General features: G+C 50.7%; 1 protein-coding gene across 1 annotated transcript; it reads left to right on the top strand.

Moving 5' to 3' along the window:
• The first annotated feature begins 19414 nt into the window (after positions 1 to 19414).
• Positions 19415 to 23681, top strand: IRF2BPL (interferon regulatory factor 2 binding protein like). Its single transcript, XM_036279517.1, has one exon. It carries the CDS (start codon positions 20516 to 20518, stop codon positions 22850 to 22852), a length of 2337 nt encoding a protein of 778 aa, XP_036135410.1. The 5' UTR covers positions 19415 to 20515; the 3' UTR covers positions 22853 to 23681.
• The last annotated feature ends 1496 nt before the right edge of the window (positions 23682 to 25177 follow it).

Below are 25177 nucleotides of genomic sequence, written 5' to 3'. Positions count from 1 at the left end.
ACATTTCAATCGCTGCGTTAGAACCAGCGGCTCTTTCACTGGTCTGCAGCACTTGGACTGCTTCTCGTTGGTGTGCCTCACCTCTCCCAGCTGATCTCCGAAACAGCGCCCAGGGACGTACCATGGGTAGGGCACTGGGCCGGTGCTCAGACACCTGAATTTGAACCGAGCTGGGCCACTCACTTGCAGTGTGTCCCAGGGAGGTCACTTCACTTCTCTGGACCTCAGTGTCTCCTCTGGTCTAGATCAGAGCTTTTCTGGCTCTGTCCATGGAGGCTGTCTGTGGCCCCAGAGGACAGGGCCCTGTCCCTGCCCTGGATTCAGTCTCACTTTTTTATTTCTTTCTTAAATACTTGGGCTTTGGGGTGGGGGTTAGAGAAGGTTATAAGGCTGAAAGAAATTTGAAAAACATTTTGAGGTCCTTTCTACTTGAATCTTGTTTTTCTTTGTCTCTCTCTCTCACTCTCAGTCACCAGCAGGAATATGGCATCTTGCACAGAGTATTCTCAGTAAATATTTGGTGGACAGGATTGAATGTGAGAGTTGAACCTGACCTGGCAGGGGCGAGGCACGCAGGGAGCAAACAGCCTGCAGCAGGCTACTAACATGAACAGGGCCCTTGAAATGGGGCGAAGGCTGCCTCGCGTCTGCAGCTTCTGCTCCTCACCTCCTCCAGGTTCCCTCCTGGCTTGCCCAGAAGTGAGGCTGCCTCTCTCACAACCCTGCCACGGGGGCCACAATGTCCTTGCACAAACTCTGTTCCCTCCCCCGCTGCCAGGGCCTCCCACGCACTGGGCGGACAAGAGTCTGGCAGACACTGGTGTGGCTGAGCTCTCCTGGAACAGGTTCAGAAGGCCGTGGGGCTAGCATGGAGGAAAGCTCTGTGGCCTGGTCAGCAGGCCAAAAGCCAGGCAGGCCGCCAGGGCCCAGGGCCCCCAAATGTAGGCTTTCCCAAGCTGCAGCTGTGTGCAGGGCTCGTCTGGGAGGGCAAAGACTTTGTGCTTTTTTGTCAGTTGCAGGCCCTGTTTTACGTTGTGTGGGTATGTTAGTTCTGCTTCCAAATCTTGGCTCCTCCTGGAGCTACAAATTACACTCTAGCCTTCATCCTGCAGCAGGGCTTCCATGCCCCAGGGTAATCAGGGACCACCCCGATTGTGCAAGTGTGGCTGCCCACAATTAGAAAAGCCTGTGTCTCGCAGTGTTTAAGTCTGACCCGGATAAGAAAAGGCCTGAGAAGAACAAAGGAGAACCATTGTTACAGCCTCAAGAAGTTCCATCAGACACTTATTCACACAATGTTTGAGTTTTATTGTCATCGTCATCTTTGTTGTCATTCCAGCACCCACCCATCTCTGAACTGCTCTAAATTTTACTTTATTACTATCTGCCACATTCTTTGGGTCACTCTTCATAGTTATTCATGCATTCACATCAGATTGTCTCAGCATGAAAGTCTCTAATCTTTAAGAACCTACTGTGTTCTGGGCACAGTTAGGGACTTTGCAAACTTTATTTTATTTAGTCATCACAACAACCCTGTGAAGTTGCTGGATGCATGATCTCAGGAAATAGTTCAGAAGTGGGTGGCTCCAAGGCAGGATAATTCAGCTGCTGAATTGTGTCACCAGGACCCATGTTCTTGTCACGTTTCCATTCTATTATCTTTAGTGTGTGGACTTGATTCTCTGAGTAGTTGTCTTCATCACAGCAAAATGGCTGCTGTGGCCCCAGCCATCACTCCAGACATGACATTTAGCTGCTGAAGGACAATTGCTTTTCTCATGTTTTAAGAGCAAGTGAATATTTCCTAGAACAACTTTTTACACGCATGCCATAAAGATCCCTTCCTACATCTCATTGACCAGAACTGGGTCACAAATCTATCCAAAATGAATCACTGGCGAGGGAAACATGGGATACCAAGATTAGTATAAACTAACCAGGATTTCTCCACCCCCACTCCAGGCACATGGACTTAGGAGAAAAAATTCAAGACACTAAGGAAGAAAGCAGTAGTGATGACTGGATGGCAATCAACAATGTCTGCCATACGGGTAATTATTGTTATCTCCATTTTACAGTTGGGAAAATTGAGGCTATAAGAAATGAAGTAATGCCTTAAAGTCACAGGCAGATGCCAAGTTAGGATCTGAACCCAGAACTCTTTGACTCCAAAGCCCCGGCTCTTTCTACTAGGGGATGTACCAAGCTCTATTCTCTATCCGTTTATGAGTAAGAGAGATGATTATATTCACATCTATCTCGAGTTCTTGCTGGAACAGGGAAGGTAGAAAGAATATGCACATACACTCCCATATTATCTTACTGCCAATAAAATTACACTATAAGAATCTATATTCAGGTGACTTCATTTACTAACATTTATTTAAGACTTTCCAGGTGACTTTGGGGATAGCAGGTGAGCCCGTAGGGAAGGTGTGTGTACAGATTGCCATGGGGGTACAGAGACAGCAACGCTGGAGAGCACTTTCATGGGAAAGGTAAGAACCGAGTTGGGTCTTGAAAGATGTATAGAAGTTTGCTCAAAGAAGGAGAGGGAAGCATTCTTCCTAGGCAGAGAGAAGAGTCCTGCGAAGGCAAGGGCCGGAGAGGCCATGTGGCATTCCAGGGACAAAGAGGGGTTTCATGTGGCCAGAAAGTAACTGAGGGGCAGGAGGAGGCAGAGAGAGGGGTTGGAGGCAGTTTCCCAAGGGCCTTGTGCCCAAGTGGAAGACTTTGTTTTGATTCTGTTAGGCGTCAGGAAGGTTTTTAAGCAGGACTGTAAAGTGATCAGATTTGAATGATTTTGAAACCCCTAATGAACGTGAGTGGGCGCTGTAGAAGGGAGGAATTGGTGGCTCAGACACAGATGTGTGCTCCAGATGTGTAGATTCCAGCACAAGTTAAGTCACCAAGAAGGGATTAGAAGTTCTTTCCCCAGCATCAGCAACGTGACCAACTTGGGGCCCATGCGTCTATACAGAGATGAGCGGGTCCTTCCAAGGGTTCATAAAGACTCGCAGAGAATATGAACAACGATTAATGTATCCATACTAAACAAACACAGTAACTCGGAGATGACTGTACATGACCAGTTAGTTCCAGTGTTGCTGGTAAAAGTCTTCAAACTCATGGAGTGAGGAGAGCCAGGAGCTGTGTCCTCTCGTTTCCAGCACTGTAGGCCCCTGCTTGGTCCTTCCTCTCTTGAGGTCTTGGGTCCTCACGGCCACAGGGGATTGACCCAGGAAGAGCAGTCTTTCCCCCTGGAGAGTGGCTGGGGCAGCCCTGCTCCCACCCAGGGCGGCCTTCCTAGGAGCTATTTCTGCTTCCTTTTCCCGTGAACCTGCCTGAATAAGAGGGTATTTCCAGGAAATCCCAGCTGCCTTTGCTTTTGAGAGCCACTTCTATCAGTGAGGGGTCTTGTGAATCCCCGTTGCCCTCAGGCCTCATGTATAAACTTTCTGGTTTTGTGTCCAGATGTTTCTGATACATGTGTGCATGCAGCTATGTGTGTGTTTCTGGGCCCAAGTGGAGTTGTGCTGGCATGGGCTGGGGTTGACAGCACCCTTGGCAGCAACATCCCAGGACACCTTTTACCCATTACATTCTACCCCTGGGTGGGGCACCTTCCTGCCGGGTGAGTATTGACTCTCTGCACTTCATCTAAATCTTAGAGTGTTCTTTAGGCAGGCATTACAAGTGCCGCTAACTTGAGAATAAATGTCAAACCCTGGCCCCCAGCTGTTCTCAGTGTATCTCCTTGGGGAGGGGGGTGTGATTCGACTCACAGACGGACATCGAGGCAGATGTACTAATAAAAGGCTGAACCAGGAACAGGCAGGCCAGCTGAACCACACCTTCGTTTCAGCGTTTTTGGATGCGCACAGATCTTTCCGGCACCGTCTGCCCTTTTGCTCAGGTGGACTCTTGCACAAGACCTGGCTGCCCTCAGCTCAGTCTCTCTGAAAAACATGTTCAGCCCCCTCCAGAGAAACTCAAAACACAGACACTCCTTATGCATTTTCCTGGAAACATTCTATAGCTCCAGCCTGGGAAAACTTCCAAAAGTTTTGCTAAACCAAAGATAACAAAAGAGAGAGGGAGAGAGGAGGGGGGGGGGAGATGTGGAGAGGAGAGAAGCTTGGGCAACGTTCCTGTTGGTTAATGTTCAAGGGAACAGACTTGGATTGTAGGGAAAGGAAAAAGGAAGGGTTTCCCAGGTCAATTTAAACATTTGTGCTGTTTGTTTTAAAGGCAATTCCAAATTGTTGGCCTCCCCAAAGTGAATTTTTGGAATCTACCCAGAGGGCAAAAACTTACCCTTCCTTCCCCCACCTGGAAAGTTTTCACACCAGAGGCCCTGCTCATTCCTGAGCTCTGGCTTTTAGAAAGGACTTTCCCAACCTTCCAAGATTCTCTGCCCTCCCTCACCCTGCTGACCCGCAAGGAGTTATTTTTGCTCCACCCTGAAGCAGCTGCGTTCCAGCTGTGGCGCTGTTAGGAAACATTTAGAAATCCTCTGGCTGGAAAGGTAAATGAGGAATGTGTCCTAATGACACCTGAATGCTGGCAAAACATCTGCAAACAGAGAAGCACAAGGAACAAATTCTTGACTTGAGGTTCCTTTTATAATCCTGTGCAGAAGAGCCAGCTGTCAGCTTACAGAAAAAGTTTTTAGTGGTCTTACAGATACATGTGCTGACCAGCCTGACCCTTCCTTCCTGTGAAATGTAAGAACCGAAATTCGAACATATTTGTGAAAAGTCAAAAATATTTTCACCTACTCATGAGCTCTTATCTTTTTTATTTATTTATTTATTTTGGTGGTACGTGCCCCTAGTGGGAACCGAACCCGGGACTCTCTGGTCTGCAGGCTGACGCTCAACCGCTGAGCCAAACTGGCCAGGGCTCTTTTAAAAAATTTTTTAATCCTCATCCAAGGACATTTTTCCATTTTTTGTTCAGATAGAGTGGGAGGGAGAGAGAGAAAGAAACATCGATGTGAAAGGGACACATCTAATGGCTGCCACCCGCACGACCCAACCAGGGCTGGGGACAAACCGCAACCGAGGTACGTGCCCCTAGCGGGAACCGAACCCAGGTCTCTCCAGACCTCAGGCCGACACTCTAACCTCTGAGCCAAACCAGCCAGGGCTCTTTTTTATTTTTATTTATTGATTGATTTTATAGAAAGAGAAATGAATTTATTTTTCCACCTAATTATACATTCCTTGGTTGATTCCCACATGTGGCCTGACGGGGGATCGAACCCAAAACTCGGAGTACTGGGACAAGGCTACAACCAACTAAGCTACCCAGCCAGGGTAGCTCTCATCTTTTTAATTAAAGGCATCAACTTGCTCAAAACAAGTCTTTGGAACAACAGAGTAAACAGAACCTTAATTCAGAAATTTGCCAATTGATCTTGACTACTGTAAGCAGGTTATAGTAGAGGGTGGGAGAGTCTCTTGGGAGGTGCCCATCCCTTCCAAAGGTGTTGTCTTCACCAGAGGGTTCAGGTGGAGAGGGCCCCTCAGAGACCAACAAAGATCCTTTAAGTACACAGAAGTTGGCCAGACAGGGCAGGCCCCAGCAAATGGCTTTTTAGGCAGCTGAAGCCCTCAGCAGCTGTGAGAACAACTGCCACCAAGCCCTCTGGATTGCCAGAACGCCGAGCATTAAGTGGGGCCTTCCCCCTCAGTCTCGGCCATCAGATTATCTTCTGGGACTGCACTGAAGACCTCAGGCTAATGAGAGCCCATCTCACTACCTAGTTTTGGACCAGCTGGCAGCAGCTGCCCAGCTACATGCTATCTTATCCAAACTGCTCTGTTTCCTAAGTCTTGAGATTCTCTACCTTTCCACCAGCATCACTGGCCACCAAGCCAGATGGCAACAATTAACCACCACGGGAATGCTTCCAGAAGCCGGTATCCAGGGTGAGGCACTCCACGAAGTCCTCCATCTAATTCCCAGCGCTGAAAGCGGATATGGAAATTTGGTAGGAAAGCTAGTGGCTTGTATCCCAGGGGGCCACTCAGCTATTGTGAAAGCTTTCCTTTCCCTACTTCCTCCTGCTCCTGCTGTCCCACTTCAAACACTCCTTACCACCCACCTTTTAACACCTCCAAGGCCACCGTCAGCCATCCCCGCCCGCCCGCCCCCCCCCCCCCCCACTGGCTCAACAATCCACTTCTCACCCAGGTTCTTTCAGAGTGAAACATGCCAGGTTGCCATGGAGAGTGCCCGCCCCCCACCCCCCCATCCCCATCCCCTACCTTTTGGGGCTTTGAGACCCTAGAAGGAAAGTACCAGGAAAGCCCAAAGCATTATCCCTTCCGAAAACAATGGCTTCCAGGGTCTGTGCCAGACACACGCACAGCACCCGAAATAGACCCATTGTCTTCTTGTGCAATATCCAGGAATTTGGTGAAACTCATCATTTTTCAGGTTACCGATAATGCAAGTTTGGAAACTGAAACAGGAAGGAACACAGGCTGAAAGGCTTTTATCCAGCCCACAGCATTTCTCTCTCCAGATGCAATAGTTTTGTTTTGTTTTGTTTTGTTTTGTTTCAGCCATACTTTGGTGGGGTTAAAATTAGCTGGCAGCATTCTGGTCACATGCTAGACAGCAAAACAAAAGGGAGTTGTTCCGCCCAGCCCCTGAAGCAGCCCCAGCAGACCTTACTAATCCATGGCCTTCTGGGAAGCTGCCTCTTCAGTCCTGGTGCAGAGGGGCTGCCCCACCGATGCCCCTCTGTTGTCTGCCTGCTGTAACAGGGCAAAACATGGGCAGGCTGTTTGGAATCTCGGGGCTTGCCTCCATCTGGGAAGGCACTCAATAGCCCCAAAATGGCTTTTGCAAATCTTCCCATTTGGAAGAGGAAGGCTGAAAAAAAAGAAGAACCTTTGAAGCCAACAAATAAGCAAATACCACAAGGACATGGAGAGGGAGAGGAAGGGTAGTGTTTGAAATGTGAACGTAGGCATTGCCTTCTGGGGGCTCTTGGCATGGTTAAAACGGAAAAATCATACATCCGCACTATACGCAGCCAGCTCTGCGGAGAGATTCTTTATCTCTGGACTCTGATAATAAAGGGTTCCTCATGATCTGCTTTGTTCTTCCGGCTTAAAACTGTCACCAGAAGTCCTGGATGAAAAATATAGCCTCTGATTCATGCACACGGTCAGGAAACATCCCTTGCTCAGTACAGAAACATGTCGGTCAACCTGGGAAAGGAATCACCACCATGAAATATGCTTTTTCTTGCCAAAGCTCAGGAACTTTCAGAGCTAAAACGCTGGCTGCCCGGATTGTCTGGGGAAGGTGGGGGCTGGGGTGGGAGAGGGAGGAGGGATCAGGAGAAGGAGGGGCTTTCTGAGTTACCTGATTTCTGCCCCCAATTCTGTCCTGTTTAATTCCAAGCCAAACCTCCCTCCAAATATCTCATGGGCCAATTGATCCTAAAAATCACGTTCAACACTACCCCTTCCAGCTCTGCGCCTGCTGGCAAGGTGAAGCAGATGGCTTTTGTCGATAAATTTATTTATATGGAAGGGGCTACTTGAAGTCAGGAAATGCCAGCAAGACAGAGTATGCGTGGCTCTGGCCAGAACTGCCGTGACAATCATAAGCAGACACCCAGACAGTCAGGTTAAAAGAAATTGCAGCTAAGCCCCGGGAACCTGGGGCATTTTCAGTCTTTCTCCTGTCTGGCCTCCATGTCAGCCGTGCGCTTATGAAGAAATAGCTCATTTGGTTCAACATTCTGTGGCAGTCAGAGGTTTGTATGAGCTATGTAGGGCCTGCTTTCTCAAAAGGGGTTCATAAACCAAACAGGCCTCTGACTTGGATCTCATCCTGAAGCCTTCATTTTACAGACAGACCCAAACAGAAATTCCCACTGCCTTAGAGCCCAGCACATAAAGTCCTCTTTAATAAACATACACCATTTTTCAGTGGAACAGCCTCAAGGTGTTAAAAGTACATAAAGGTCTGAAAGCTGAAACCCTAGATAAACAGTATGCTGAAATATATTTAGCAGAAAATATTGAAAGCCACAGAAAAAATATGTTCCCTTCCTGGGATGTTAACAAAGGTTTAGGTTCAGGAAACCTTCAGGAAATAGCGAGTTGGGTTGAGAAGGAATACTGCTCAATGTAAATAAATCACTAAACCTCTTTGGCCTCCATAGGCTTTGGCTGGAATGGAGTATTTCATTTTTTCCCCATTAAACAGGCCACCCGGAGAGTTGGCATTATAGACCTGTACATGTACCAAATCTGAATGTGCTATTTTGTTTCTGTACATTGAATCAGACTTGTTTCAAATGGCTGCTTGTGCAAAATGGGGGGCTGGCCATCCAGACTGGCGAACCCTCACACTCAGCATAAATAATAGACCTGTTTCACCTCAGATCACCCAGTGTCTTGTCTCTGACAGAAACATCCCCTCTGTGTCATTGCCCAGGGTGATGTCATGCTCATTCTAAAGCCTGAGGTTGCCTCCACTGCAATAAGATGCCTTCAGAAAGACCCGATTTCCTGCGGGCTCAGGGTAGGGAGAGAGAGAACAAGGGAAGGACAGGCGGCCACTCTCCCTAAGATGGATGCTGCATGATGTAAGTGGCTGGCTAAAATATCTGGCATCTCTGCAGTTCTAAGTTGCCAGCAAAATATTATTAAAAAGATAAAATACACGCAAACTGTGCAGAATGTAGGGCTGCTGTGTTTACATCCGGGTTTTGATGACTCAAAGACTTACACTTGGACTTGCTGAAAAGCTCTATTAAAAACACAGCTTTGTGAAAGCCCCCAGAGAGCAGGAAGCGGGGCTGGGGTGTGTGTGATTGTTTGGGTCGGGGTGGGGTGGGGGTGAAGTTGGTGACCTGGCCAAGGAGGGTGCTTAGTCCTGTGGTCGTGGCTGGCACTGAAGACTGGGGAAATGCTGAGAGGTTAACCTCCTCTCCGCTTCGGAACCAGGGAGAGGAGGGTTAACCTTTTTCCAGAACATTTATTTCACCATCTCACTGACTAGAAGGAGGAGGGGCGGGAGGGAGAGCGAGAGCCTGCCGCGCTGAGAGGCTGCGGATCACAAGGCCATTCTGATAGCCTCCTGTCCCCATGGCAACTGCAACGGCATTTATCAGTTCCTTCTGCGCACAGGCACAGCAAATCTGCATTGCACATGGCAGGCTTCCAGCATTTCAAATGAAAGAGCACTTTGAACGGCTGCCAAGTTTGGAAGGAGCAGAACTGTCAGGGCTGCTTAAAACTGGCAGTTTATACTGGGGAGGCTTTCGCTTCCCAGAATCCTCCAGGCCTGGCGAGCTGCCAAGTACTTAGCGGAAGCTAAAAAGTAACTCGTTCCCCTCCCTCCCCTTTCCTCCCCGCCTCCCTTCCCCCTGCTCACGCTACCCGCACCCCTCCCCACGCCATTCACCGCAGTGCTCTCAAAAATTTCCACATGTCCTGTGTCACCAGTGCAGACTGTACAATGAAAACCAGAACGCCGGCTGCCCGCCACCGAGCTTTTATTAATGGGGGGGGGGGGGGGGGCAGGTTGGGATCTGGCACTGACAGCCAGGGCACCGGTCCCGCTGTACCTGCCATAACCACTGGGTGTCACAACCTGTGTGTGTGTGTGTGTGTGTGTGTGTGTGTGTTTGCCTTAAAAATACATCAATAATAATAAAAGGAAAAAGAGCTTCAGAACTGTAGACACCCTGAATACCAGGGTGGCTAGCAGGGTGGATTTCGGTTGGGTGTTTCGGAGCTTCATTTAGGGTGGGGAATGGGGGCCATGCAGGTAGCGCGGTTCAGATCCAACCTTTCCAAGACCCTCGAGGAAGAGGGTTGTTATTGAGAACCCAACCACTTTCTGGAGTTTTTCTTGTACGTCTCCGTGTCATGGTGAAAGCTGAGGCCACTGATGGGAGGGTGTCTGAAGATGGTTTTCAGTGGAAAGTTTACCAGATAACTTCGGATTGTCACACTATCACGCACAGCCCAGAGCACAAGAGCTTTTACTAGCAGAAACTGGAAATTGGCATAGTGTTCATTGCGCTAAAAAAAATTCTTTTGGTTGTTGTTGTTTTTAATTATAATCTACACTGAGATCAAGGGCCCAGGCTTTATTTTCCAGCACAAATAGAACAAAAATTGTCTGCCGCTTAGGCAGTTGGATAGAGTTCAGGAAAACTATGTCTGGCATTAATTCCAAAGTGGAGGTTTTGGTTCAGGCGAGGCCCATTAATTTCAGTAAACTGTTTTCACTAGTCCAGACCCTGCTGTGCAAGGACTATTTATTACCTTTTGCTAACCTGATGTCTGCAGAGTTGTAAAGCAAAGGGGGAAAAAATCCAGGGTGGAGATATCTATATCTTGGATCAAATAGGTTTTGCACCTTCCCTTTGGGGGCCATGTTTTATGGGGCATTTTCTATCCCTGGTTTCTGTTTATCAGCCCCCGTGTTTTGTTTTGTTTTTTAATCCATCTTGCAATGATTTAGAGGAAAAAAATCCTGGTGGAGAGGAAACTGGCAAGAGCAAATACCTATCTCCTGCCTCCTTCAGTAGGGCACCTCCCAGACACAGGGATGTTTTGTATGCCTGACCCTGACTTCCAGGCTGCATGTCCAATGCAAAGCCCTGACATGATTCACCCTGACGATTGGGTCTAAAATACACCAAGACAGTCAATTTTGGCATTTGTTCTCCCTTAGGAATTTTACTAGCTGCCTTAGAAAAGCACATAAATTGCTTCCCCCCTCCCTCTCTTTTTTCCATGCCTCCTCTCTTCATCCCCACTCCCCCCCCCCCATTCCATCTTGATGTCATTTCAACGGGAAGGATGAAAAGGGGGGATTTGTCAGGCGGTCAGGTTTGTGAATGTGTCTTTCTAGCCCTCACCACACACACACACACACACACACACACACACACACACACACCCCAGTTGAGAATGTTAATCAGAATTAAAAGCCAGTCAGTACTATTAAAACCTCAAACATGAAGACTTAGAGAGAGGAGGGGGAGGGTTAGGGTGGGGGTAGAAGGGTAGAGGGAGTGGGAATGAAATATAATTCAGTCCTCTGCCTGACTTACTAAAAGAAAGGAGGGGAAAGGTAACACCAATTTGGTCAGCTTGTCAAATGTCAGAATTATTGGTCTTTCCTTTTAACTACCCCTCCACCCGGCCCCCTCCGCCCCGCCCCAACATAGCAAGTTTTGTGCCTTTCCCAACTGTGATTAATCTCTGGCAGAGGCTAGAAACAGGAGTAGGTTTCTTGGCTGCCCATTCTGATAAACAATCTGTTCTTGGGAAGAGTAGGTGAAGGGGGCGTAAGGGTGGGGGGTGGTAATCTGAGGGCCTGGTGGGAGAGGGAAAGGGGGGGGTGTGCCCGAGGCCAGCCCAGCTAACTCGAGCAGAGGCCCGCCCTCCCGGAAAATGCAAGTGCCCTTCGTTTGGAGCGCGTGGTTTGGGGTGGGTCAGGTTTCCTGCCCTTAAGAATGTGAGCAGACAGTGGATCCATTCTTGCTGCCAGTTCACAACGTCCAGGAAACGTCAGAAGGACAACGAGGGCTGGGGGAGGGAGAGGAAAAGCGAGGGGAGGGGAGCGGAGCCCGCGCGTCCCGAGGCTTCGGGCCCATTTTGATCGCTCTGGGCGCTGCAGACCGGGCTCGCGGCCACAGAGACTGTTTGCCGGGGGAAACCGAGGCAGCCGGTGGGGCGGCGGTGTTAGGAAGTATTGTAAAGCGGAACCGGGAAGGCCAGAAGATGTTCAAAACAAAAGGAGGGACTATTTTGCGGCGTCGGAGGTCGCTGGTATCTAAACTCTTTAGGCAAGAAAGCTGGCTTGGGTTTTGCAGTGAGTTTATTGTGTGGGCAGCCAGGCAGAAAGTGGCAATATGAAAAAGTGGGGAGGGGGAGTCAGCAGTTGAAGAGAAATCAGTGCGGAGAAGGCTGCGCATGGCTGGGAAATGTCACCAAGGAGAGTGCAGTGGAACCGAATAAAAGATGAATAATTGGCTACCATTTGGAAAAAGAATGTAAAGATAATAAATGCGAGAACCCCACTTCTTCTCAGCACGAAAAGCAAATCCATTCTCACCTCCTGCCTCTCCTCTCCTCCCCACCCCAACACACACACACACACACACACACACACCCTCTTGTCTACCTTGCATCCAAGAAGCCTAGGCCAGACTCTCGCTTTCCTTTGGATTTAATTACATGAAAATGCTGAACAAAACCTGTAATTACACCCTTAGTCCCTGCCACTCAGGCGAAGCACACTTCCTGCCTAGTTTTGTTTTTTAAAGAAGAGGTCATTGCCTCTTTATAAATGGACCAAAACAGAAAAGTAAAAGCCCCATATAGATCCAACTGTTCCAATCTCCAGTAACACCAGAGATTTGGGGACAAAGTCCTGTCCTTCTAGGAGAGAGATGAGAAGACAGTCTAACCTTGCTATTGTCTCACTCTAGCTCTTAGGTCCAGAGTAGTCACTGCTTCTTTGGCCGTCAGCCTGGAAGAACAGAGATGCTAGGTTGGCCACCTCAGGAAGAAACCCCCAAGAGCAAGATGAAGAGTGTGGACAGACCTCAGCATCCAGCCTCACTTTCCAGCTTTTTTAAAATTTAATTTTTTTACCTAGAAGGGCCGAGTGCTGGAAAAGAGATTCTTGACAATGCCTCACCTTTCTAAAGCCTGAGGCATTAACATACAAAATTTCACAGTAAACCCTGAAGTAGGGAGAAACTGTTTTAATATCAATACTTGACAGGTGAGGAAACTGAGGCCCAGAGAAAATAAATAGATTGCTCTAAGTCAGTCATGTGACTAGTGAGAGTGTTGAATAAGCACTGCCTCTAATAACTTTTGGGCATCAGGAAACTAGGACACCTATGAGGAAATGGAAGCGTGTAGATTTTAGGCTGGAGCTAATCTGGCTTAGTTGATCATTAAATCCCCAGGACTGAGAAAGTGTTCTCTAAATAAATAGTTGAATAACTGAATGAATGGCAAATGGAAAGGCACAAGTGAAGGGGTTGGGAATGGAAACCCAGCAGGCCACCTGGCAGCCAAGTTTTAGCTCTGAAACAAACCATAAGTGATGAGAATAGTTTCACACCCACTCGGGACGCATCAGACTTGGACCCTCTAGGTCTGACCAGAGAGGGAAATTCAGGTTAAAGCATGGTGGTCCCCTAGATGAGTCAGGGTTGGGGGCCACCTGCTCCCTCAATTTCTAGCTCCAATGATAAGTAGGCCAGTTGTTTTTTATTTTATTTTAGAGAGAGGAAGGGAGAGAGGGAAATATCCATGAGAGAGAAAACGTCCATAGGTTACCTCCTGCACGGCCCCTACTGGGAAATGGAGCCTGAAACCTGGGTATGTGCCCAGACCAGGAATCCAACCAGAGACCTGGTACATGGGATACTGCTCAACCAGCTGAGCCACACCAGCTGGACATTGGTTGATTCTTCTATGTGCCCTGACTGAGGATCGAACCTGCAACCTTGGCATATCAGTATAATGCTCTAACCAACTGGGTTACCAGGTAAGCCAGGTTTGACTGTCAGGGTTATCAGCATCCCCTAGGCTAGAAATGTTTTAAGGGCAGCAGCCTGCCACAGGCATCAAGTGGCCTCCAGCTCAAGCGTAGGATGGTATATACTGGGTGGGTGTGCATACAGTAGGTATGACCTGAATTAGGTGAGAACAAAGGGTTGTTACTTGTATAATATGAGCTGCAAGTCTGGGAAGAGACTCCTTCCACCATAAAATGCACCCTGTCCACTTGCCTCCTACCCCTTCATCATCCAGCCTGGCAACCTCCTCAGGTGTGGACATTTAAAATGAAGTCATCCCACCCTGGTCTGTGTGGCTTAGTTGGTTGGGTGTCATCCCCTGCACCGAAAGTTTGCCCGTTGGATTCCAAGTCAGGGCATATGCCTGGAGTTGCCTGCTCAATCCCTGGTAGGGGGCGTGCAAGAGGCAGCTGATCTATATTTCTCTCTCCATCCCCTTTCCCCTCTCTCTAAAAATCAATAAAAATATCAAAATAAAATAAAATGAAGTCATCTCCAGTAAAAGCAACTCACTAAAGTTCCTAAGTACTAAAGTGTGTTCTAGAGCTTCAGATTTTCCTCCATCACTTCTGCCTAGGGCCAAGGGTATGTAAAACTCAGGAAGAGAGAGAGAAGTCTCAGGGGATGCCAGGGAAGCATGGCTACACAATTTTGCTCAAAGCTAAATGATGATTGATTTTAACTCTAAAATAACTGGTGCTAATTTGTGCATAATCTTGTATCTACTGGGACAGTACTGGCATTCTTAATCTGCAAACTCCTGTAGGGAGAGACATTTGACTTTCTTGCTATTTCATAGAGGCATCTGGGACCCTTCCCCTACACACACACACACACACACACACACACACACGCTAGCAACTGGTGAGGCAGAAGAAGGAATGCTGGGTTTAAAGCCAGAGAACCTGGTTTCCAGTAATTGTTGACCAGCTCTGGACCTGCTTTCCTCACCTATACAGGAGGGCGATGAAAGTAACACCTACCTCACAGGGCTGCTGTGGGGATTGGTGAGATAATGTCTGGGAATGCACTTCAGAGTCCTGGACAAATGTTGGTCATTATAGTGTTCATAACAATCTCTTACATTTGATTAAATACATTATACTATTGTCTTTCACACAGACCAATTAGTCAGGCAAAGGAAGCAGAGCAATTATTCCCATTTTACAGACCAAGAAACTTAAAGTTCAAGTGATTTGCTCAAAGTCAAACAGCTGTTTAGAGTCAGCCAATTCCAAGTTGAACAACAGTAATGTAAATATATATTCAGTCCTAAATTCCCTCCCTTCCTCCCTTTCTCCTGTTTCGGGTTGAACCGCTCAGCTCAGGCAAGTCAAAATATTTGGCGATCCTGGACCATCCACCCCAACTAGGGACTGCAGTGATGGCTTCCAGTCTGTACCAGATTAGACCGAGAGACTGTGAGGCCGCAGGGAGGGCTTCCAGTTCCGAGGCCCTGCCTTCTGGCGGCCCCAGCAGGAAAGCGCCGGCGGCGACGGGTCTCCGTAGCTGGACGGTGGAAATCCCCTGCTCTAGTGCGGGCCGATGGGAACTCACTGGCACTCCTGCTCCCGGCAGTGGCCCGTACGCATGCGGGGTGGGGTGCAGGGTCCCTGGGTACGTGCACCTGTGGCCTAGACGGCCCCAGCCAGGCTCTCCGCCCACTCTCGCCCTCCAAGCCCTCCTTCCCAGCTACTCCCCTTCTTGGGGTGTGGGTGTTTGTTTTAACCCAACCGGGTCAGTGAATAGCACCCTTGTCTGGCGCTTTCCCTTTTTCCCCCTCTAGGTCTGATCCTTGGGAGGCTCATTCCAGGGCTTATTTTTGGACATTTAAAAAAAAAAAATCAGCTTTTGCTGAGGACAGCGCTGGGCTCCCCCGTGCCCTGGCAGGGAGGCAAGGAAAGGAAGCGGGGAGGAGGCAGGAACCAGACGCGACTCCGTCCCCCCCCCCCCCCCCCCCCCCCCCCCCCGCCTTTCTTCCCTTCCCTGCTCCCCGCCCCTTCAGGAAGAAAGCAGTCAGAGATCTGATCGCTCGCTGCAGCCGCTGTGCCAGCACCAACCACTACGTCCTCCTTTTCCTTCCACCCAATTTTGAACGGAGCTCCTGGCGGCCCGCACGCCCCAGGCTGGGCAGGTCTTCGCGGGTGGCACAGTATCCCCTCCCCGGAGGTTCTCAGCGAATCACGCTATTCCTGGGATTTCACAGTCGAGTGGCTCTTGCGTAACTCTACGCCCTGGCCTAAACTAATACTTTTTTTTATTTTTAATACCAGAATTAATCCTTTAGGAAACGGCAAATACTTCCGCTCCCGAACCCGCCCCAGAGTAAATGTGTAAATTACCAGGCTGACTCGATTCCCTCACTCCTACAGCCTCGGGGGTTCCTGGCACGCAGGGATGGGAGCCCTTAGAGACCAGAGGAGAGCCCAACCCAGACGTTTGTTTTCATCTACTCCGAGGCGGCTCTAGCGGGCCGAAGAACCGGGTCCTGCTTAGGGCAGGGCTGACTGTTACCAAAAAAGGGCTTTCTCTTGCCCGAGCGCTTGGCAGCTCCCGTTGCAGCGGGGGTGACGCGAGGTTCAGCCCGGGCCTCCTCGAAGACTCAGCCAGCTGGCTGCAGGGATGCCAGGCAGGCCTGAGTCCCCCGCCAGATCCATCTCTGCCACAAACCGGCGGGGGCGGGAAGAGCAGAGAGATTGCAGGGAGCTTCGAAGTGCGTGGGTGCACTGCGACCTTCTCACCCCTAACGTTGGGCTGTGGCCTCCGGAAAGGCCAAGCGGAGAACTGACCTTGTGTTCCAGTTAAGAGCAGGGTTCTTTGAAGGTGCCAGCTCAGATGGCAAGCTGGGGGGAGGAGGGGGGCAGTAACCGTAGAAAGGAACTTAAGGGAGGACTGCAGGCATTTCCCCTAGCTCCTTGTTGAGCCTGGCTCTGCTGACCTCTTAAACCCTAACGCCAGAGCTGTCTCTGTCTCTCTCTCTCCACCTGGTGTCCTAGGCTGAGCCCCTTTGGTTCTCCCACTGGCCCTTCCCTTCCCACTGTGGGCTCCGTGTTGCCACACGGGATTCTCCTTCTGGGAAAATCTATCTCCAAAACATCGATGTTCTTCCCTCTCACAACCCCTGACACATCCCTAAAAGGGGCTATCTCAGACAAGCAGTTCAGACGAAATTTATCACCATAAATTATGCTGATTTTTTGAGGGCAGGAAGGGTATCAAGAGAGTTATGCTTTTTAAATTAAAGAGTTAGGAGACTGTAATGGAAGTTTGTTTAAATGCATGTTTATTTCTAACTCAGTGTGTCTGAAGACAGCCCACGTGTGTGTGTGTGTGTGTGTGTATCCTTTAGTAACAGGGAAGACGGAGACAGACAAGGAGATGGAGACATATGTGTGTGCATACCAAACATAACACTGTGACAGAATCCAACTTGCTTTCTCTAGCAGCCTGGCTAAAGGTTTGGGGCTAAGTTGCTGGTACTCAGTATTTTTGGTTTAATAAAGAGATGGACTGTATAAATATTAATGTAAAGAAATGGGCAAACCAGCCTAGCCAAAGCAAAGAGCCTCAAGTTTTGGGCTAATGGGGTTGTCACTCCATTTCCCAGCCCTATGTTTTGACTCACTCCAGGGTAGCTGTGGTGTGGGGAGGGCTGAAGTCTGGAAGGGTGAGGCAAGGTTCCTGGAGCGGCTCTTTACAGAGGAATCACTGCCCAGAGCCAGCCAGGCCAAGGAAAGTTTATTATTGTTGGGGAGTGCACAGTGAGCTCACTGTTTTGCAAAAACAAAAATCTGGCTGCTTTGAGATGAAAAAGGGGCTCCCTAGGGCTCTTCCCTTCCCTCTTCTCCCTATCCTTAAAAACTCCCCTTCCTTTGCACCTAGGGCCCCAGAATGAGTGGGAGATCTGGGGCTGGGGAGTGCTGGATGGGAGAATAGACTCTGAAGGTCAAAATAAAAATAAGTACTTTTTGTTGCTTAACTGAACTCTATTACAATTAGTAGTAATGGTAAGAATAATGTTCCTTACATTTTACGCAATTTAAAAAGTACTTTATCCTGTTAACTAGCAATAGCACTAACATTAATATCAATACTGATAACCAATACTTACTAACAGCTTCCTGTGAGCCTGACACTGCTCCGCATACTGTACAGTGTATTTATGTTACAGCCTGTGGCAGTGGTAGGTCTACAACTTCTGTATATGGAAGAACTCAGTGGCACAATCAGTTTGGAAGGGGAGGATTGGGGTTGGTTATGATGGTGTATTTGCATAGTACTTAACAGGAGAGCATATGTAACAAAGAATAAGGGGGGGGGGGGCTGATGGAAATTTTGAGCATCCCAAACCACCACTGAGAACCCAAGCTTGTCAAAGCCATCTCTCAAATCAGATTTACTGGATTCAGATCTCACTCAGCCCCATCTCTAATGGCCGCGTGAACTTTGGCAAATTATTTAACATCTTGACTTTCTGAGTCTGTAAAACAGAGTTAACAATAGACTCTACCTTGTAGATAATATTGAGGGTTTAATGGTGCTGCAAGTAAACCACCTACCAGTGTCTGGCTCACAGCAAGACTTCGTGACTTACCTCCTACTGTGACAAGGAACAAAATGAAATTTCAAACACTCCTAATATGTTGGGAGCTATTATCCCATTTTGCAGATGTGAGGTTATGTGAGGGTAAGTAACTAGTTCAAGGTCACAAAGCCAGTACAGCAGGTCCTTCAAGAAAGGCATTTCTTTCAAGGTCATTTCTTTATAACACTGATGTTGATGAAATGCTATAGGAACCTAACTCTCATTTATAACAATTAGCCTGCGGTGAAACTGGATTTGCTTTAGGTCTTAGAACCTATTGAGGATGTTAAGGAGAAATTCCATACTGGTCTGCCAGACTCCAGAAACAATTTCCTATATTGCCTTCCTTTCTCCAGCCTGACCCAGAATTATCTCAATTTTCGTGAGGGGAAAAAAGCAAAACAAACAAGCAAATAAAAAAAAACCCAGACCCAATTCTAAGAAGATACGTTGAAATGCCCCAACTAGAGCTATGACCAACATATTTGTCCTGCAATAAGCAATAATGATGAGCAATGATCTTGTAGTAGCAGGAAAGAAATCATGGCCTTGTTCAGCCTTCTGGGCACTATGGAATGAAATCACAGCACCTGAGAAAGAACTTTGTAAATTCCACTGTGCTTTACAAAGAGATATCAGTATTATTAAATGCTGCCCTCACCTTCTTTTATCAAACCCGGAAAAACCACTCACCTGTTTGGCCTCTCCAGCACCTCTCTCTCCCTTCCCCCAACCGCAGCTGTGCGCAGCTAGTTGACTATTTTCTTTAAAGGCCTCCGGGTACTCTAGCTTCTTTAGACATTTAGCCAAAATTTTTAGACTGCGGCTGGGGGGAGGGGTAGTTCATCCTGAATTCATTTAGCTCCGTCGTTTAAGCTCAGGTTCCTAGACTAGGGCACAAAAACAAATCGAAAAGGCAGTTTCTGAAGAATGGAAAACAGCTAGTTTCGCAGGTGTTTCAGCATTAGTTGGTAGCTATGAATGTAATATCCATACCGGGGGAAAAGGTTTGATTGCAGATGAAATGGGTAATATCCTATATGAAATTCACAGCGAAAATCTGAAACAGGACATTTAAATTCACTGCCCAGGGTTGGGTGGGAAGCGGGATCGGAAACGAGCTTGTGGTTTGAAATGCGTTTTTACTTGGGAAAGCCGGGCAGAGAAAGGAAAGGTCATCGTCTGTTTAATTCCCCCCCCCAACCCCGGACTTCCAGCATTAGCTCCCCGGGCCTCAGCTGTCGTACACACACGGCGAGGGGGGGAGGGGAGGGCGGAGGCGCGGAGGAGGGGCCGTCAGGGAGGAATCTGGGCGTCCTGCCGCGCATGCGCCTTTGCCGAGCAACAAGTGGGTTCCACAGACAGAGGAAGTGTAAGGGGGGGGAGGAGAACTGGTGCAGAGCATGGCGGTGACGTCAGCGCTCCGCCCGGGCGGCATCCCGCGCGGCCAAGCTGGGGACAGCGCGAGCCGCAGCGCGAGCGGGAGCGCCGAGACGCGCCTCCGGAACGTAGAGTAACAATCACAACCCCACATTCCGGGCGAGTGCAAGCGGGAAGGGATGCGACCCGGGCCTAGGCGCCGCACGAGCGCCCTGCAGCCAACGTGAACGCCGCCAGCCTTGGCGGCCCGGGCGCCGGCCTGGCTCGGGGGCAGCAGGAGCCTGCGTACGAGCGCTCCTCTCCTCTGCTCTCGTGCGTCCTGGAAGCTGTGGTCGTGCAAATCCAGCCGCCGCCAGCGGAACAGCCGACGCTGCGGAGGGGAGAAGGTTCTCTCTCGGTTATCACCCCCTCCCAACCCCGGCCCTCCAGGGAAGCAGCGACTTCAGCAAGATTGGACCCGGGCACCGGGTGGCACTGAACCCTTTGGCCCTCGTCCCTGGGAGAGGACGCAGCTCGTAGTGGGACCCTCGGGGGAGAAGAAGAGACAGCCCCTCTCGAGCTTCCATCCACCAGCCACTCCGGGGAGGGGGCCAAGAGCCAACGGCGGCCAGCACCGGGCACACTCGCCCCCTCCCCCCGGGCCTAAAGCTTCCAGTCCGGGTCCGCAGCACCAGGAAGAAGGCGCCTGAGCTCCCCTCCCGATGAGACAGCCGCAGTAGGAGGTGGGGGCGACGAGTGGGCTGAATTCGTCCGCCGCCCGGGCGGCGGAGCCCCTGAGGAGAGGCGCTGCGCGGGTGGTGGAGACTCGCGCTCCTTCCAGCCGGTGGGGCAGAACTTTCTCGCTCCCCCTCCCTCCCCTGCAGCCGGACTCACTCCCTAGCCGGCCAGTCTTCCCGGAGAAGGCGCCGCGGAGACAGCCCGGGCGGGGGCCTACCTTCCCCAGGGCTGGCATCATGTCGGCGGCGCAGGTGTCCTCCTCCCGGAGACAATCTTGCTACCTGTGCGACCTGCCCCGTATGCCCTGGGCCATGATCTGGGACTTCTCGGAACCCGTATGCCGCGGTTGCGTAAACTACGAGGGCGCCGATCGCATCGAGTTTGTGATCGAGACCGCGCGCCAGCTGAAGCGGGCGCATGGCTGCTTCCAGGACGGCCGCTCCCCCGGGCCGCCGCCACCCGTCGGGGTCAAAACGGTGGCCCTGTCGGCGAAGGAGGCGGCGGCGGCTGCGGCGGCAGCAGCGGCCGCTGCGCAGCAGCCTCAGCAGCAGCAGCCGCAGCCACAACAGCTCAACCACGTCGATGGTTCCAGCAAGCCTGCGGTGCTGGCGGCCCCGTCCGGCCTGGAGCGCTATGGCCTGAGCGCAGCTGCCGCCGCGGCCGCCGCGGCCGCCGTGGAACAGCGCAGCCGCTTCGAGTACCCGCCACCACCGGTGAGCCTGGGAAGCAGCAGCCACGCCGCGCGGCTGCCCAATGGTCTGGGGGGTCCCAACGGCTTCCCCAAGCCGGCCCCGGAGGAAGGACCCCCGGAGCTGAACCGCCAAAGCCCCAACTCGTCTTCAGTGGCGTCGGCGTCGGTGGCGTCTAGGCGGGGGACGCACAGTGGGCTAGTGACGGGGTTGCCCAACCCCGGGGGTGGTGGAGGCCCCCAGCTTACCGTACCCCCCAACCTGCTGCCGCAGACGCTGCTTAATGGCCCGGCCAGCGCCGCCGTGCTGCCCCCACCACCGCCCCACGGCCTGAGCAGCCGTGGGCCCCCGACGCCCGCACCCCCAGGGGCTCCAGGGGGCCCCGCTTGTCTCGGGGGCACGCCAGGCGTATCTGCAGCGTCTTCCTCGGCTTCGTCTTCGACCTCGTCGTCGGTTGCCGAGGTGGGCGTGGGTGCTGGTGGCAAAAGGCCTGGCTCAGTGTCAAGCACCGACCAGGAACGCGAGTTGAAGGAGAAGCAGCGTAATGCTGAGGCCCTGGCGGAGCTGAGCGAGAGCCTGCGCAACCGCGCGGAGGAGTGGGCCAACAAGCCCAAGATGGTCCGCGACACCCTGCTCACGCTGGCTGGCTGCACGCCCTACGGGGTACGCTTCAAGAAGGACCACTCACTGCTGGGTCGCGTCTTCGCCTTCGACGCTGTCTCCAAGCCTGGCATGGACTACGAATTGAAGCTGTTCATTGAGTACCCTACGGGCTCTGGCAACGTGTACTCCAGCGCATCCGGGGTGGCCAAGCAGATGTATCAGGACTGTATGAAGGACTTCGGCCGGGGTCTCTCCTCCGGCTTCAAGTATCTGGAATATGAGAAGAAGCACGGCTCTGGGGAGTGGCGCCTGCTTGGAGACCTGCTGCCTGAGGCCGTGCGCTTCTTCAAGGAGGGCGTGCCCGGTGCCGAGCTGCCCCAGCCCTACCTGGACGCCAGCTGCCCCATGCTGCCCACGGCGCTGGTGAGTCTAAGCCGTGCCCCCAGTGCACCCCCGGGGACCGGGGCCCTGCCGCCCGCTGCCCCCTCGGGCCGGGGCGCGGCTGCCAGCCTGCGCAAAAGAAAGGCATCCCCCGAGCCTCCGGACTCCGCCGAGGGCGCGCTGAAGCTGGGTGAGGAGCAACAGAGGCAGCAGTGGATGGCGAACCAGAGCGAGGCACTAAAGCTCACCATGTCGGCCGGGGGCTTTGCGGCGCCAGGGCATGCGGCTGGGGGTCCACCCCCGCCGCCTCCACCCCTGGGGCCCCATTCCAACCGGACCACCCCACCCGAATCAGCCCCTCAGAACGGTCCATCCCCCATGGCCGCCCTCATATCGGTGGCAGACACTCTGGGCACAGCGCACTCGCCCAAGGATGGTAGTTCCGTTCACTCCACCACTGCGTCCTCGAGGCGCAACAGCAGCAGCCCAGTGTCGCCGGCCTCAGTGCCTGGGCAGCGCCGCTTGGGCTCACGGAACGGGGACATGAATTTGCAGGTGGCACCCCCGCCGCCTAGCACCCACCCAGGCATGGACCAAGTGCACCCCCAAAACATTCCGGATTCCCCTATGGCCAACAGCGGGCCCCTCTGCTGTACCATTTGCCACGAACGTTTGGAGGACACGCATTTCGTTCAGTGCCCATCCGTCCCCAGCCACAAATTCTGTTTCCCCTGCTCAAGAGAGAGTATCAAGGCCCAGGGAGCCACGGGCGAGGTGTACTGCCCCAGTGGAGAGAAATGCCCCCTAGTTGGGTCGAATGTACCTTGGGCCTTCATGCAGGGCGAAATTGCGACGATCTTAGCTGGGGATGTTAAAGTGAAAAAGGAGAGAGACCCTTGAGCCACAAGACGGCCACCTCCTTTGACCCAGACCAGCTCCTCTCCAATCCAGAGGGCCCCTCCCCCATCCACATCGACCTTCCCTTCCCTCACCCCCAAGATGTAGAATTGTGAATATAACAAAACTGCAAAGAGTTAGTCTTATGTATAGACATTATTTTCGTCGTATGTTTCTATATTTTGAAACTAAGGTATGTAACTTCTTCATTTGAAGGATAAGCTGGTTTGTGTTAAGCAGTATAATATTGGTTGGATCATTTGCATCATATTTGTTAGCATTTATTTGATGGCAGAGTGTTTGTCTAGGTACAGAATTAATAGCCCTTAGCAACACTACTGCTGGTGTGTATTTTTGTAAATGTTATGCACTCTCTAAAAGGAAAAAAAACACACAAAAGAAAATGACTTTTTTTTTTTTTTTTGCCAAGGCCAGTGTTGCTGCCTAAAAGAAAATGATGCTATAGAATGGTGACAGCTTCTTTCTAAACAGCCCCAAGTGTTGAAGTCTTCACTTTATTTTGTTCTGTTTTGTTTTTGTTTTTCTGTTTTGTTTGCAAAATGGTAAAGGGGATGTTGGGGGGGCGGGGTGTTTTTTGTTGCAAGTTTGTGAGGGAAAATGTTTGGGTTTGTTTCTACTGACCTGAATGTGTTGGATCTTCACGTGTTGTTTTGTTTTTGCTTTATTGATGCACGGATGCTTTTGAACAGTAGAGCGAAATGCTAGACATGGAGAATCTGCTCTGTTTGTCCTTTATACATTTCTGTAGTTAACAGAACACTGTAATGTGCCTTGGAGCTTAGTAACTTGTAATAAATTCAATTGATATTAATTCTGCCCTGAGTCAGCAAGTGTGTTTTTCTAGGGGTAGGCCACACGGTTCCAACATAGGGGACACTCTCCCCACCTCCAACTAGAACACAAATGCTAGTGCCTTTGAAAGCCTTCAGAGGTGGCATCTGCAGAAGGCCCTGTGCTGGCTGACTGACCCTCCCCCTCAGTACCAGGCTATTTACATTCACCTCTGGGGCAGGGACAGTTGCTGACTAAGCCATTTCTGTTTACTCTTCAGCATTTCTATTTTCTTCTGGATGCTAGGTGCCCCAGCTGCAAATGGCAGTTAGGAATGCTTCTTGGTGCCTTGCCTTGTGGCCACGAGTATATACTGATACCCAATTCACTAAGACTTGTGCAAGGTGGTGGGAGGGGAACCTAGGGTGCTTTGTCTCTTAGATATAGCAGAAATCACAGTATTCACACATTTAAAGCAAAAATGCCATGGAGCTGAGAGCCATCAATGGAAGTAGGAGAGGTGTGGGTAACTGGAAACAAATGAGTGTACTACTAAGCCAGGGGAGTTCCCAGCAGTTTCTAGCTGATGCATTGGGAAAGCAGTTTCACCTCATTCATTACACGTTTTTCTCCCCCCTCCCCCCTTTTTGATAAGTATTTCTAAAGGCAGGACGCTTAGCTGGTCAAAAGAAAGTTGGGGGAGTGGGGAAGAGAAAAAAACCCAAACCCAGTTCCTGAGCAAAAGTCACTTATGACATCAAATAAAACCCATATTCCTGGCGAAGAAATGCAATTACTCATCAACTTTCTGATGGCATTTGTGAGGTATGGAGGGATGGGGAAGGGGACTGGGGAACAGGAATGTCTTTTAGAGCTTTGAGCCCCCTTGGCAGTGTCCAGACTGGAGCCCTCCCAGAGCTGAGGGAAGGCAAACAACCCTGATGTGAACCTTGTATTTTCCTAGGAGGCAAATGGAACCAGAGTAGAGAACAGAAGGGCTGAAGCAAAACAACCTGTGAGATCCGAGATCTGAAATTCATTCCTGGCCACACCCCATTCCTAGTTGGGGCAAGCTGGGCCAGGACAGTTCCCACCAAGGAATAAGTGAATAAGGAGAGAGACTTGGCACCCCCCTCACCCGACTCCCATCAAAAGGGGGGCAGGAGGGTAGGGAGGTGGTATGGGTGCGGGCACGTTTGGTGAAAAACAAATCACGGGTTAGCCCAGAACACCACCGGTGTGGAGGTGTGGAGGTTGGGTTGATGTTGGGACTTGCTGTTAATAACACCCTTTTAGTTTCTGTTCCTGCTTTGTCACTACCATCATTGAAGTAGTGGAAACCATGACTCTGTGTGTGTGTGTGTGTGTGTGTGTGTGTGTTTGGGGGTGTAGATAGATGGCAGTTGATGGATCTGCTGCAGCCTCTTAGTCCTGGTGCATGGGAGGTGCCTGGCTCACCTCTTTAAGAATCTCCCCACATATAAATAGATATTCGTGTCAGCTTACTGCAAATGTGTCCTTGCATTTTCATCTGCT

This window comes from Molossus molossus, unplaced genomic scaffold, assembly GCF_014108415.1.
Source record: "Molossus molossus isolate mMolMol1 unplaced genomic scaffold, mMolMol1.p scaffold_m16_p_1, whole genome shotgun sequence".
Taxonomy (NCBI): domain Eukaryota; kingdom Metazoa; phylum Chordata; class Mammalia; order Chiroptera; family Molossidae; genus Molossus; species Molossus molossus.
Note: the sequence above shows the minus strand (reverse complement) of the source record. Positions and strands in the feature narration are given on the sequence as shown.